General features: G+C 35.1%; 3 protein-coding genes across 3 annotated transcripts; all 3 read right to left on the bottom strand.

Annotated features, from left to right (window-relative positions):
* Positions 1 to 76: 76 nt before the first annotated feature.
* agmat (agmatinase (putative)) lies at positions 77 to 5,856 on the bottom strand. The gene is made up of 7 exons (XM_065285270.2): positions 5,459 to 5,856; positions 2,523 to 2,725; positions 2,330 to 2,378; positions 2,042 to 2,237; positions 1,757 to 1,936; positions 1,382 to 1,466; positions 77 to 1,298 (listed from the first exon to the last, which is right to left on the bottom strand). Exons 1-7 carry the CDS (start codon positions 5,752 to 5,754, stop codon positions 1,225 to 1,227), a joined length of 1,083 nt encoding a protein of 360 aa, XP_065141342.1. The 5' UTR covers positions 5,755 to 5,856; the 3' UTR covers positions 77 to 1,224.
* Positions 5,857 to 6,046: 190 nt separating this feature from the next.
* pink1 (PTEN induced kinase 1) lies at positions 6,047 to 12,690 on the bottom strand. Its single transcript, XM_065285269.1, has 8 exons — positions 12,215 to 12,690; positions 11,326 to 11,598; positions 10,348 to 10,451; positions 10,083 to 10,265; positions 9,839 to 10,002; positions 9,629 to 9,753; positions 9,272 to 9,502; positions 6,047 to 6,621 (listed from the first exon to the last, which is right to left on the bottom strand). The coding sequence occupies exons 1-8, from the start codon at positions 12,569 to 12,571 to the stop codon at positions 6,352 to 6,354; spliced, it is 1,707 nt and encodes a 568-aa protein (XP_065141341.1). The 5' UTR covers positions 12,572 to 12,690; the 3' UTR covers positions 6,047 to 6,351.
* A 933-nt stretch (positions 12,691 to 13,623) lies between these two features.
* cdaa (cytidine deaminase a) lies at positions 13,624 to 14,966 on the bottom strand. The gene is made up of 4 exons (XM_065286639.1): positions 14,748 to 14,966; positions 14,016 to 14,127; positions 13,875 to 13,932; positions 13,624 to 13,776 (listed from the first exon to the last, which is right to left on the bottom strand). Exons 1-4 carry the CDS (start codon positions 14,884 to 14,886, stop codon positions 13,654 to 13,656), a joined length of 432 nt encoding a protein of 143 aa, XP_065142711.1. The 5' UTR covers positions 14,887 to 14,966; the 3' UTR covers positions 13,624 to 13,653.
* Positions 14,967 to 15,510: the final 544 nt, after the last annotated feature.

Below are 15,510 nucleotides of genomic sequence, written 5' to 3'. Positions count from 1 at the left end.
TTTTGTTTTACAAAGTCTTAATTTAACCCCTTATCTAAGTGTAACATTAAAACTAAGCTAAAAAAGAAATCTCAAGAATATTTCAGATTTAACTTTTATTCTCTTGTTGTGCATCACTTGTTGTCAATATACTCGTGATAGAAACTGTAACACAGCTGGCACAACATTACAGCGATATCTGTAAAATAGGATCTGCATTTGTCAGGTGTAAATAGTAACACAATAATATTAAATTAAAAATATGTAAAAACTCCAAATGAGTTCCTATAAAAATTGTTCCAACAAGATGGATAGTGCAAGTAAAGAGTTAAAATAAAGCAAAAGGTTTTGACCTTTTATCAATCATATGCACCTGTATAGTAAAAACTATTAAATGTGCAGGTCAAGCCATAATAGATCATCATCAACATTTTTATCCAGCTTTCATTTTTATGCTGTGGCATGCTAAACAAGTCTTTACAGGACATAAATCAGGCATTGCTAGTTCTGAGTCTAAACAGCTGACAGAAACACAAAACATAAGATGATATGTGAAGTATTGTGAATGTTTGTCAGTCAGACTCACTTTATGTTGTCATGTCATTTATATAAGATATTTCATGATGCACTGTAACTATCACAGATGCAAAGAAAGGAGAATATTGGGCTCCTTTATGAAGTCTTCCATACTGAGATGTTTCGAGCAATGATTTATAAGGACTTTAAAACTTTATTTGTATGGTGTTCCATGAACATTCATTACACTATTTGTGACGTGGTATTAGTTTTACTGTTGTATACGTATAGCATTTATTTTACTTTCTTGCAATGCACTGGCAAATATCTTACATTTAAGATAGTCAATGTTGAACCATGCCAAATTTTAATGGCTTATTAACCCTGAATGGAAATATATTTACTGTAATGTCTGTGGTGTAAAGTATTGTCATGTTATTATGTTATCCTTAAAAAATGAAATTATCGAATGAATATCAAATAAAATGTTTTATTATTTCCATATTTGTGGAAACGGTTTTTGAACCGTTTTAGAAACATAATTAGTTTGGTTTGTTTAATATTCAGATTTTGAGGAAAAATCAACAATGCACTTAATACATTTATCAAATGTGCTGCCGATGTTATACTGTATGTTCATTTGGTACGTGAATAAAAAAAGCTTATGTACGTATTAAGTCACAGTGTAGATTACTTTCAGAGAAAGTATGAAATTGAAACTTTAAGCAATTAATAGTATTTAACTTTTGGAAGGACGCATAACATTTCAAAAAGTAGATTAGCCCCGGTCAAAGCAGTGTTACCTGTGAAAAGATCAAAACAAGACTAGAATGTATGAAATGTAAAATCTTTTGCATTAATAAATGTAGACAATGTAATACATTACCTGTGGTGTCATAGGCTGGAGCAACTTCAACTAAATCACATCCTACGAGGTTTACGCCCCGACAACCTCGAATGATTTCAAGACCCTGAAACCAAATTTCACAATTCAACAATCTTTAACCAAAACTGTGTCAAATTGCACAACTCTGCAGTATATTTATTACCAACTCTGCATATAACCTAAAGTTAATACTGAACATCTGAGTGCAAAGTCTGCTCATATCCGAGAGATTTAGGGTGCTTCCCAAACTGAATATATCCATACTGTACAATGTGACAGATAGAATAAGTGTCCCAAATCATAATAGTTTATGCATGTTTTTATAGCCCACATGAATGCATAACACTGATATCAGCTTGGACAGCTATAATGTACCTGAATGGGTGTGAGACCTGCGATCTCTGGTGTTCCTGTGCCTGGAGCAAATGCAGGGTCCAGACTATCTATGTCAAAACTGAGATAAACAGGTCCGGTTCCCATCTGAGCCCGAACCTCCTCCATGAGTGGAACAAGAGATTTGTGCCAGCATTCAACAGCCTCCACTACACGGAAACCCTAAATGCACATTAACAAAAGTTTAATGTTTCATCCGAGTGATTTCGGTAAGTTAAACAATTAAAGTCATTTCTGCAGCACCAAACAGATTAGCTGGACTCATACCTGTGCTCGGCTCCACTCGTAATTGTCTGGTAAATAACTTGGTCCCCTTAGCCCGATCTGTACCACCCTCTTGCAGTCTAACAGGCCCTCGTCCACGCATCGCCTGAAAGGAGTCCCGTGCCCGATCTTCTCACCCAGAATCATGTCACTTGTGTCTGCATGGGCATCTACATGTATCAGGCCCACCGGTCCATGTCTGAACATAATAAATAGCAGTGATTCTGGAGTTATATCAAGACTGGGTCTGTAAGAATAGTCAGATGGGAGGTCTCCTGTTTTTGCACCAACCTCTCAGCAACAGCTTGAAGAATTGGGTATGCAATGGTATGATCACCTCCTGGAAATGTCAAGAGGTTCATATTGAAGGATTACTGATATAAACACATTGCACTGTGATAATTTTTATCACGTTTCTTTTAAAAGAAAAAATAAAGTCATGCAAGCTTGAAACACAGTGATGGCGAACTATTGCAATTCTCACCCAATGTAAGTGGGATGCAGTCGGTTGCCACTATTTCGCGGTAGGCCTCGCGGATTTTCTTGCAGGTGTCCTTCAGATCAAAGAGATTGACATTTACGTCACCAATATCTGCAACGTTCATCGATTCATACGGTGCGGCGCGTGTCCAGCCGTTGTATGCTCTTATCATAGCCGATTCTGCCCTGATATGTCTAGGACCAAATCTGTAGACAACACGAAGGTGACATTTTGGGGTAAATAGTCAAGACATACAGTACAAGCAGTATTGTTAAGGATTGCATTTTAGTTTCTGTACGTGATCAATCGCTCGAGAGAAATTAATTTTTGTTAGTTGTAGTAGACATTTGTTTGCCACTTTTTGATCACAAAGAGAAGATCATGGTCTTTTCTGTCATGCCAAATATTTATAAGTGTGACCAATTTAATCATAAAATATATACACTGCAAAAAATTATTTTCAAGAAAAAATTGTCTTAGTATTTTTGTCTTGTTTTTAGTAAAAATATCTAAAAATTCTTAAATTAAGATGCTTTTTCTTGATGAGCAAAATGACCCAAGAAAACAAGTCTAGTTTTAGACCAAAAATATCACATTTAAGTAATTTTGTGCATAAAACAAGCAAAAAAAAAACATAATCTGCCAATGGGGTAGGCAAATTTTCTTGATTTTTTCTTGAATTTAGTCTTTAAGAAAAATTTTCAAGATTTTTGATCACTTAAATTTGATATTTTTGGTCTAAAAATGTTGGTGTCCCAATTTACCTAAATTTTCCCAAGAATAACCATTACCACCTAGATTACTTCAGACTTGACCTAATGTTTTTTGTGACCCTGAATACCATTTAACCTAAAGATGTTTTTGACTGAAATTAGTTTTTCTAGTTAATGTGGAGAAAAATTAAATTGTGCCAACTTATTAATTTCTTTCTTTACAAAAAATATTTTTAATGAATGACGTAATGAGGATAAAGCAGCCAATAGGAGCCCAGAAAAGATGGGCACTCCCTCAAAGCTGCGTAAAAAGCATCCCAGTGTAATATAATAATTATTAGTAAAATATTATTAATAGCTGAAATATCATTCGTATAATTTTTAAGACTATAATATTTTTATAAAAACATTTTCACTCGTCAAATAAACAAAATATACGTTTTAAACGTTTTTAAAGCACATATAAATATGATATAATGCAATTAAAATACATTCATGTTAATTAAACTTAGGAAATGTAAATATTTACATTAACATATGCATTTAAAGCGCCAATAACTGTGCACAATGCATTAACCGAGAGTAATCATTACCATTCAGATTACTTGACTGACTTGACAATGTTATTTGTGATCCTAAAAAAAAACATTTCATCTAAAGACATTTCTGACTGAAATTTGCTTTTCTAGTTAATGTGGAGAAAAATAAAATTGTGCTAACGTATTATATTACAATGGGATGCTTTTTACGCAGCTTTGAGGGAGTGCCCGTCTTTTTTGGGCTCCTATTGGCTGCTTTATCCTCATTACGTCATTCATTAAAAAAAAAAATTTGTAAAGAAAGAAATTAATAATTAACTATTGATAAAATATTATTAATAGCTGAAATATCATTCGTATAATTTTTAAGACTATAATATTTTTTATAAAAAAAATTCACTCGTCAAATAAACAAAATATACGTTTTAAACGTTTTTAAAGCACATATAAATATGATATAATGCAATTAAAATACATTCATGTTAATTAAACTTATTAGGAAATGTAAATATTTACATTAACATACATATGCATTTAAAGCGCCAATAACTGTGCACAATGCATTAACCGAGAGTAATCATTACCATTCAGATTACTTGACTGACTTGACAATGTTATTTGTGATCCTAAAAAAAAACATTTAATCTAAAGACATTTCTGACTGAAATTTGCTTTTCTAGTTAATTTGGAGAAAAAAAAAATTGTGCCAACGTATTATATTACACTGGGATGCTTTTTACGAAGCTTTGAGGGAGTGCCCGTCTTTTTTGGACTCCTATTGGCTGCTTTATCCTCATTACGTCATTCATTAAAAACATTTTTTGTAAAGAAAAAAGAAAGAAATTAATAATTAACTATTGATACAATATTATTAATAGCTGAAATATCATTCGTATAATTTTTAAGACTATAATATTTTTTATTAAAAAAAATCACTCGTCAAATAAACAAAATATACGTTTTAAACGTTTTTAAAGCACATATAAATATGATATAATGCAATTAAAATACATTCATGTTAATTAAACCTATTAGGAAATGTAAATATTTACATTAACATATGAATTTAAAGCGCCAATAACTGTGCACAATGCATTATCCGAGAGTAATCATTACCATTCAGATTACTTGACTGACTTGACTGAATGTTATTTGTGATCCTAAAAAAAAACATTTCATCTAAAGACAATTCTGACTGAAATTTGCTTTTCTAGTTAATTTGGAGAAAAAAAAATTGTGCCAACTATTATATTACACTGGGATGCTTTTTACGAAGCTTTGAGGGAGTGCCCATCTTTTTTGGACTCCTATTGGCTGCTTTATCCTCATTACGTCATTCATTAAAAACATTTTTTGTAAAGAAAGAAATTAATAATTAACTATTGATAAAATATTATTAATAGCTGAAATATCATTCGTATAATTTTTAAGACTATAATATTTTTTATAAAAACATTTTCACTCGTCAAATAAACAAAATATACGTTTTAAAAGCACATATAAATATGATATAATTAATTCATATTAATTAAACTTATTAGGAAATGTAAATATTTACATGAACATACGCATTTAAAGCGCCAATAACTATGCACAATGCATTATATTGCAGTGCTGCTTTACTGTAACCTACCCTACACGTGCACATTATTATCTTGCATGTGTACATTCGTGTACTGTACTGTACCTTGCACCCGGTCGGTTAGATGTCCCGGTGTCGATCGGTACTCCGACAAAAGCGGCGTCGAGACCGTCGGCTGTTTTGTGAAACGGTAATTTACACATCGTGGCGATGCCGCTGACTCGCGCCACAAACTCTGCGCTCGTTGGGACATTAAAACTCATTCGCCTGACAGAGACTACGTTAACCTGATTTGTGTCGACATCTCTCCTGTTTATCGCTCTTCGAGAGGAACATGTTTTAAAAACCTGCAAGCCACCAAAGACTCGAGTTTGATTTGCGATTTTGGTCAAAGACAACATGCTGCAGCCCTCGCGTGCAACGATTTCGCTTTTAATGTAAGGAAAGTTTCGCAAATAAAGTTATATCTTGAAGTTAGGGACTCAAATGAACTTTCGCCCGTGGCGTGACAGGGGGCTGGACTCTGGGTATGGTTACATACTGTTCATATTTCTCTCCTACTAGAACAGTACGTAGTATGGAAGTATGTGGCACCGTTGCGTACTATTTTGCAACGTAACTCTGTTTGTAATGTTATTATAGTGTAGTGTACGGGTTGCCACATTTAATAAACACAAAAATACAACAAACCAGTCATCAAATGTCTTTTTATTAGCACACACTGTATACATGTACATGATGTCATTGCTGTGTACTTTAATTTTTTACTTTTATCCCACATTTGCGGGTTATTCTGACAAAATAAATCCATCACAAAATGTGTTCTTGTGCACTATTCCTCGAGCATCATTATAATGAAAACTATAAAAGCAAATTCATATATTGGCATAATTTCTACATATTACAGCGACAATTAAATTAAAGTGCTTCCACAGTGTCGCTTAATAAAGTGCTTATTTTTTAAAGCGAATGAATACACTATGATTCAGTGTAGTGCACTAGAAGAGACTGCTGTGTTCTTTTTCGTACATAAGGAAGCTGACTGCAGTGCGGAGATCTTCTAGGTCTATGTTAGAGAGGAAAGATCTCTGGAGTTCAGCTTCCACAGAGCTCCCGCTGGGCCCGCGAACATTCAGGAGGACCACCGCAGACTGACACAGCAGCCAGTCAATCAGCTTATCCGTTCTGGCTCGGTCCAAGCTGGCCAGGACACGTTTGCCCCACAGACTGATGTGAATTATGTTGGCAGCCACACGTGCACTGGGACGCTGTGGATTACCAAAGATTGTGTAAATAAGTCACTTATTAAACAAGATTTTAATCTTTGACATGACCTTATGGGGTGAATATTGAATAAATCAAAGGTAGATTTTTACAGAATGTTCTTTACATTATGTAGAATGACTTAACAGTAAATCCATAAAAAATGACTTACTGTAAAGGGTTAGTTTACACCAAAATTGAATTTTTTTTTATGAATCACTTAACCCTGTGTCGTTCTAAAGTCCTTTGATTGTCTTCAGAACACATTTTTTGATGAAAACCAGGAGGCTTGTGACTGTTCCATAGACTGCAGTTTTATTTTAACAATCAAGCCCAGAAAAGAATTAAAGACATCGCCAAAAAGGTACATTTTCTATCAGTAGTTTAAAAATTATATTATGAAGTGACCAGAAAACTTTTGTGTACAAAACAAAAATGTTATTCAACAATTTGTTCTCCTCCTTGGTCGTTCAGTGCGCGTTCATGAGTGGACAACGGCACATACTGCTGACGTGACCTGCTGACATAGTTGCCAGCGGACAGACACAGAATTCGTTGCCAAGTAATTTGTGCATTTATAAGGGCTGTTTATGTATTGTTTACACATTTTTTTGCCTAATGAAAAAACTAAAAAAACAGAAAAGAAAAAACTACGTCAGCAGGTCAAGGACCAAGGAGGAAAACAAAATGTTGAATTAAATTGTTTGTTTTGTTTTCTAAAAATGTGTTCTGAAGAGATTTATCATAAAACTGTCATTTTGGGGTAAACTAACCCCTTTAAGCTGGCAGGGTCACATTTAGGTATATCTGTCAAGAACATGTATGGGTGAGATATATTTAAGCTTAATATTTTAAATAAAAGCTTATTTTTGTACTGTCATGGTAGTATCAAGTGTATTTTTTTTACAAAAATTTAATTGAATGTATTTTATGTAGGGCTGTCAAATAATTCATCACGATTAATCACATACAAAATAAAAGCTTGTTTTTGTATAATATATTTGTGTGTGTTGTGTGTAATTATTTTATATATATATATAAATGAAGAGTTTGGTTGCAAAAAGCAAAAAATCCATTTTGACCAATTAGAGTAAAAATGTGTTTTCTATACCAAGAAAGTGACAAGATGAAAACCACTGTTTTCTGTTACAAACTTTCACATCACATCTTTAGGTTATAATAACATTAAAAATTCAAATCCATAATTTGATTTTCAAAGATTTAAAAACTACGGAGCCGATGGTGTAGTAGTGGACGGTGCTCCGACACATGATGCAGATGCACTTCTGGCGACCCGAGTTTGAATCCCTGCTCGAGGTCCTTTGCCAATCCCACACCCCTCTCTTCACCCTATACTTTCCTGTCATCTCTGTAATTACTATCTATCAAATAAAGGCAAAAATGGCCCCAAAAAAAAAACTTCTAGTGGTATACGCTGATAAAAAAACATTAATGTCATTAATCAAAACACTTACTTTGTCATATTAAGAACACTGTCATTGCTGCTGTCATCCTTGGGACATCGTTGCTGAACTTTTTTGACAGCGATCAGTTGTGAAATGTTTTGGTCCTGCTCGATTTTCGTGACTTCGAGTAAAATAATGGGAGGATTTTCATAAGATACGCTGGGGTCAATGTGTTAGCATGACAGAAGCTTGATGCTGTCGTGTGAGAACAAGCAACAGCCGGCATTTTTCTTTCGCCCGAGTGACTTAGGCCGGTGACACACTGGATGCGTGGCGTAAGCGTCTCAGCTGCGTGGCGTGTCCGTTTTTAATTCGGCTTCCATGTTAACAGGTTAGAGCTTGCAGACTGCCTGCATGAGACGCGCATGCTTGCTAGAAATAAACCCGACGCCTATTTTTCATGCCACACGCAAGCGTCTTGGAAGCGTTTCCAGCCAAAATATATGTCACCTATAGCAACAGCAAGCGCATCAGCGCCAAGTCAGTGTATTCTGCGTTGCCATTGTTGTTTACAATGCGTGGAATGGTGCGCTGTAATTTGTGGAGCGGATTTATTGCAGTCTGCAGAAAAGGAGGAGTGGCTTTTATCGCGTTTTGGGAAAAAAGGGAGAAAAGATGACAGAATAACACAGCGGATATAGGATTTTGCCTAAAATTAAGAATTTATGTTTTAGTACTGACCTGAAACAATACTGATTTTGGTTGTAACTCATTTTTTTTAAATGCCGTTTATCGCGTTTTGGAACCAAACTCTTCAAATACACATACATATAAAATTTAATTTGTGCATATAAATTGTTTTGTTTATATATAATAAAATATACCAAAATCTAAATTAAAATACATTTAAATGTTTCTTAAATACATACATGCATGCATGTGTGTGTATTTATATATACAAAATAATTACACACAGTGCACACACATATATTATGCAAAAACAAACTTTTATTTTGTGTGCGATTAATCATGATTAATCTTTTGACAGCCCTTATGTTGATTTTTTTAGTTACAGTACTCTGAATTAATGTGATTAATTGTTATAAAAATTATTTCACAATGCAAAAAATCTTCATGGTTTAAAAATTAGGATGCCTTTTCCTAATGCAAAAATAATACTTGTTTTTTATTGAATTGGAGGTGAAATATGACACAGAAATTGATTCATTGATCAGTATGAAGACAGTACCTTGTGATTATTTCTGCGTAGCAATAATTTCACCACGAGTTGTACATCAGCAGGTACAGTATCAGGCAATGGGGGCAGATTTCTTTCCTGATAACTGCGACTCTCCAGGCCCTGTGCATGGTAGAAGGGGTTCGGCTCCCCGAAAAGCTCATAAGCAATGGCCCCTATGGCCCAGGCATCTGCCTTACTGTAATCGATTGTTACTCCTGGACCTGGAACGGCAGTTGCCACCTAGAAGTATATAGACAGTTCATTTACTAACCTATTTAACATCACAAATTATCCCACTAAGCCACTAGTTTAACCAGCAATACTTCTTGGATCAACCAAAAAGACCGCTAGTCAATCAAATTTTACCTCAGGTGCCATCAGACAGCCATTTCCTCCTCTGTTAACCCACAAGCTGTTAAAGGGCAGTTTGAGACTAAAGTCTTCTGCCAGACAGCATCCGAAATCAGTGATCACCAGTCTGGGACACCCAGCTGTAAAATAATGTGTGTACTGTAATTATAGCTGAAATATTTTAAATGTGTACATTAGCATAACATTGCTTTTTGGAGATCTTACTACGATCGAATTCTAGAAGAACATTATCCGATTTAAGATCTCGATGAGCAATGCCTTGTCTGCAAAGGTGGTCCACGCCCTCCAGCAGCTGCAGGAACATCAGAGACGCCTGCATCCGGGTTGGCACACCAACCTCCAGGTACTGACGCAGGGTGCATGGGTAACTACGACACAAATCATTATTTTTTCAAAGTGAAAATGCAAAATACAGAAAATACCAGAGAAGGGTTTTTACAGTTCTTACTTCTTCATGACCAGGAACAGTGTGCGATTGCTGCCCAAACCCATAGGATTGAGTCTGGGTGGCAGGACATCGGGATACTCTTCCTGAGCACCAGGTAGCAGGGGTACGTCTGCAGTGAAAGCCCGGTATACCGTGATTACATTGGGATGAGCAGTAAGTCTTTTAGGCACCGGTCCAAAATGGCTGCAAAAATAGCACAGCAATGTTGATGGTTGGCGATGGAGGTTAAGTCTATTTAAAGGTTTTGTTGCACACATGAACTCACCCATCTAAAGCAATCACTCGCTGTTCTTTCGATAAGGCCTTTGGGGATGAAGGGACCAATTCCATGGACATGGATCGAAGGATAGCATCACTAGATGATCCAGCCTATTAGATAATAAATAAAATATTATAAATGAAAGTAAAAAATGTACAGTATGCAAAGTAGAGCTGTTTTCAGCATATGTCAGGACAAATATTACAAAAACGCATTAAAATTACATTTAGAAATAACTAATAAATGTATATTTATATATATATTTTTTTTATGATTACGCTTCAGGGCTCAACACATAGGACTGCCCGGTGGCCCGGGGCAAGCGTGAGAGACGTTCGGGACAGTAAAAAGTATTGTCACTTGCCCGATCGGGCAAAGTGCTTCACCCTCAGTCACTAAAATATATTTTCATATTATTTAACATCTTGGAAGCAGACATTTTGGGTAAAACACGATCCAATTTGCTGCCAGTTTATAGGTAAACAGAAAAGTTGGGAGCTTTTTTCTTTGTAAATTGTCTGTTGTATGTATACAATTATATTTGACTTTTGAATTATTATTTTTAAATATGCCATTTTTTATTGGGACAAGTGAAAATGTTGGCAGGGCAAGTGAAAACCTGAACCACTGGTTTTTTATTAAAAAAAAAAATTGTTGAGCCCTGCACTTACATGCCATCAAGGTGAATAAAATATTTAATATTTCTCATCCTTTGGGGAAATTGGCGGTTACACCATTTGACATTTTCAGGTCCATTCAGTCTTAACTTTCATGAAAATGGTGCAAATGTAATTTTTATTGCATAAAATTAAACTTAATACAATATGCATTGAAATAAACCTGATGTATGCTTTAAAACAAAAAGTAAAAAAATGAAATAAATTTCTCATCTTGCTAAACCGTTTTTGTCACTGACCCATAAACTAATATGCAAAATATTTGTTCCTTTCTATAACAGAATCAGTCAGGCTAAAACGGTCTTACCCCAATGTTCCACATCATTTTCATAGCTAAAGGAAAGCTGGATGTAGCTGAGAATCGAAATGGTCCTGCATTCTTCTTGTCATCTTCATTCTGGTCCAGTTGAACCAGCGAACACTTTTCATTCTCCGCAGGGAGTGCAAACGGAGCTGCGGCCTCGTACACAGCAGCATTGCAACCTTTCCCGATCTGTTTCCCAATCACATAATCCTCCAACCTGTATCCTGATTTAAAGGACTTCAGAGGCGTCTGAAACTTTTTCTTTTTGAATACAGCCTACAGTACACACAGACAGAAACTTTTTTAAGATGTAAAATAAATATTTGGTTTTCCTAGAGTACATATGTGAAGTTTAAGCTAAAAATACCATATAGATAATTTATTATAGCATGTAAAAATTGCCATTTTATAGGTGTGAGCAAAAATGTGTGATTTTTGGATGATTTTTAAATGCAAATGAGTTGATAAAATGCAAACACTGAACACAATGATGGTGATTTGTTGAAATTGAAACTCAATTGTGCTGTCAATTATTTTCTCTCTCTCTGCAATGGCAGTGCTGTGGTTGGATAGTGCAGATTAAGGGGTGGTATATCCCCTTCTGACATCACAAGGGGAGCCAAATTTCAAAGAACTATTTTTTCATGTGCTTGCAGAGAATGGTTTACCAAAACTAAGGTTGGTTGATCTTTTTTACATTTTCTAGGTTAATAGAAGCAATGGGGACCCAATTATAGCAATTTTCATTAAAACACCATTAAATCATACTGAAAGACAAAAGTTAACCACTGAATTGTTTTTAACAAGGTAATTTGCACTTTTTATTATCAACTTCTGTTTATTTAATATACAATCTAAGTTATTTAGGTGGTGTTATGTTATGGGATGTCACCTGTATTTCCTGACACAGCGCCGCGCTCTTTCTGTCCTCCTCCTGTTGTTGTTCAATAAATCCTAATCCAACACCAAAAGCCAGGAAAACTGCTCTGTTCCTGGGTGACCCGCCTCCGATCAGTCTCCTGAAACCACCCGATTGAAGTCGAGCGGCCATCCCGCTGACAGACAGCCTGTAAAAGCGGTACCGCGCGGGCAGAAAGCTCTGCGGCTGGACAGTGCGGGTCTGAGGTGACACACGCAGTCGATCACCGCGGAACTTCGCTGCCACACGGGCGGCTGGTTTCAAGAGACCCAGTTGGAGAACGGATCTCCCAAACTCCATACCCCGGCTTATGGCGTGTTTGACTGACATTTTTGCTCCAAATATATCACCGAAGATCCCACAATAACAGATAAACAAGGTCTTTAAACTGCCTCAGAAACTCCCTCCATTATTACTCAAGGGCAATGTTTATGTAACGCGGCAGGCGAGATGTTTGTTTATGCCTGTGTTTCAAAATAAAAGTATAAAAGTCGCTTTCTAGATATTTCAAAATAAAAGTCCCAATGTTTTGATGTTGTGGTGCAGACTAGGGTTATTTGTTACGAGTTTACAGATTAATATTTTCTTTATGAACAACCATAGTTTTTTTTTACTTTAGTATTGTTAAAAAAACAAACAAAAAAAACCTTTACAGAAATTGTAATTAATTTAATGATTATAATGGTTGTGTTGGTTTTAATAGGATCTCTGTGCTGGGTCTGGGAATGTGGGTTCTGTTTATGGAATAATGTCTGGTGTATGACAAAAAAAAACATTATTAAATCTTACTGAATAACACCCAAGCACTGCATTTTGTAAGGATTTATGCTGGTTCATAATGGTACCTTAACAAAACTTTAATTTATAAACCACTTTCAAAATCATAAAAATGGACCGAAGTGCTGCACACATCAAAACTATATGTTCAAAAAAATCACACACACAAAAATAAAACAACCAAACACAGAAAGCTTCCTAAAATAAATTAGTCTTTAAATCCATAAAAATGTTCTGTAATAGAAAACTTGGTTATTTTCAACCCAAAAACGGACAAACCCAGGCGTTGGGTTAAATTAACCCAGAAAATGATTATATTTGACCCAACTATAGATTGAAACAACCCAGTATAGTTTAAATTACAACCCAAAGTGTTGGGTTTGTTGCTTTTTGACCAGATATATATAACCCAGCATTTTTAAAAGTGTTACTACAGTTGAACCATATTATTTGTAATAAATTGGGTAATACAAATGGTAACACCCCCCAAAATAAAAAAATGCGGTCACTACAATTTTACTAATAAAACCATGTTTAATTTTCTTTATATTATATAACACTTTATATAAAGTGTCTCTTTGTCCATTCATCCAAACAATCTTACATTCAGGCTGTAACAGTAATTTTTTAAAAGTCTAGTGATTTTCTCCTGCTCTTAGGTCATCAGGGCCGAATGAACATGGCAGAAGATCTTCCACCTTCATCGAATTGTAAGATCCATCAGCCTTTGACATATAAATGTTCCATTGTAAGCCAAACTGTAAAGAGAGATGACACAACCACTGTGTTAATTATCAATGAGTGTAAAATAACAGAAGATTAACTTTATGTATAGGAAGGTCCAAAAAATACTAACCTCTCTCATGACCTGCCGACAGGCTCCACATGGAGAAATAAAGCGATCTTCAAGGTCACTGCACAAAAGACAGTTTATTAAAGTAATAGCATTCCACAGTATTTACTTAAAATATTAATATTCAACAAACCAATAAACTACCTGGCAATTGCGATGGCCGTAAAGGTTTTGTGACCTTCAGACACAGCCTTGGTGATCGCCGTTCTCTCAGCACACAAACCAAGATTGTAGCATGCATTCTCTACATTACAACCTTTAAGAGTACATTAAGCATTAGATCATTTATTGACAATGTTTCAGCCATAAAACATATTTGTACAGAATGAATATGAATGAAAGGCTTGTGCTAACACAAAACATGTCTTGTTTTGCAGACATGATACATACATTGCATCAATTGTTTTGTAATTTTGTGCTTTTTTGTTGTTGTTGCCTAAGCAACATTTTACTTCATTATTTCTACATTTGTATTGCTAATGCTTAGTCATAGTACAATCACATTGTCTATATTGCAGTTTAAGGATTACAGAAAGGTAAAAAAAAAACGTATTCAGCATCATCAAGTGTGAATCATGAAGCTGTCATTGGGCGGTCCAACTTTGCACCTAAAGAGTTCATAGTAGTACCTCAGAGATACATATTGGTACCAAAGAGAGGTTATTAGTATCTCAAAAGTACATGTAGGTACCAAATGTATGTCTAACCATAAAGGATATATAATGTATAGGGTATTGCCCCCTTTTGACAATTTTTTTTTCTTACAGTGTACAGAATTACACAATGAAATGTCATCACACATCTGCCTATGCTTAGAAAGATCAAAATTATACATTAATCTAGTTAACATGATATTGGTTTTAGTAGTTTAATCACCTGTAAAGACGGATCCATCGCTTGTTAAGACCGCTGCCCCAACCCTGAAATTGCTGTAGGGACAGTAGGCAAGATTTTTGGCTTCCTGAGATTTCTGAACAAGATCTTGTGGGCTCCAGGGGTCCATACTGTTGCTCATTGGGGAGAGTTAGTGTACTGCTTGCCTTCAAGTCACAAGTTAATATGTACGTGACTCTGAAGGGAGGAAATGATTAATGGATGCAATGATCCTTTGACACTTGGTGTGGAGTAATGTAGTTGGGGAGGAGTTTCAATGAATCAACGTGTAAACCCTTTATAACAACAAACAGAAACATCATTATATACTTTAAAATCCAAGAAATAATTTGGGTCTGAGGAAAAGAATGATTTTATACCTTTTTTATACCAATGTTATGTCAAGACTCTGACTTTTTAGGATTTTGTTCTGATCGAATTATACCTCACACATCCACCTTTTTTGCTTTAATTTTCATGTCAGAGGCAGGAAGTAGCACAACAGAAATGTAATAAAAGATTTATTTGGATTAAACCTTATAATAAGAACTAAAAAACTAAATGTTGTTTATATATGCTTTACAACAGATTTAAATGAAAGAAAGCAAAGACTTTTATGAGATGATATATGAAGATTATCCTGTTTGTTTAGTACAGAGGTCACAGACATGAAAATATGATTTCAATAAAGATATTTCAAGGAGCAGCTTGTTGTAAAGTCTTTTAAAAACATTGTGACAGTTCTATAAATCTTAATGATACTGAC

This window comes from Paramisgurnus dabryanus, chromosome 21 (genome assembly GCF_030506205.2).
Source record: "Paramisgurnus dabryanus chromosome 21, PD_genome_1.1, whole genome shotgun sequence".
NCBI lineage: Eukaryota > Metazoa > Chordata > Actinopteri > Cypriniformes > Cobitidae > Paramisgurnus > Paramisgurnus dabryanus.
Note: the sequence above shows the minus strand (reverse complement) of the source record. Positions and strands in the feature narration are given on the sequence as shown.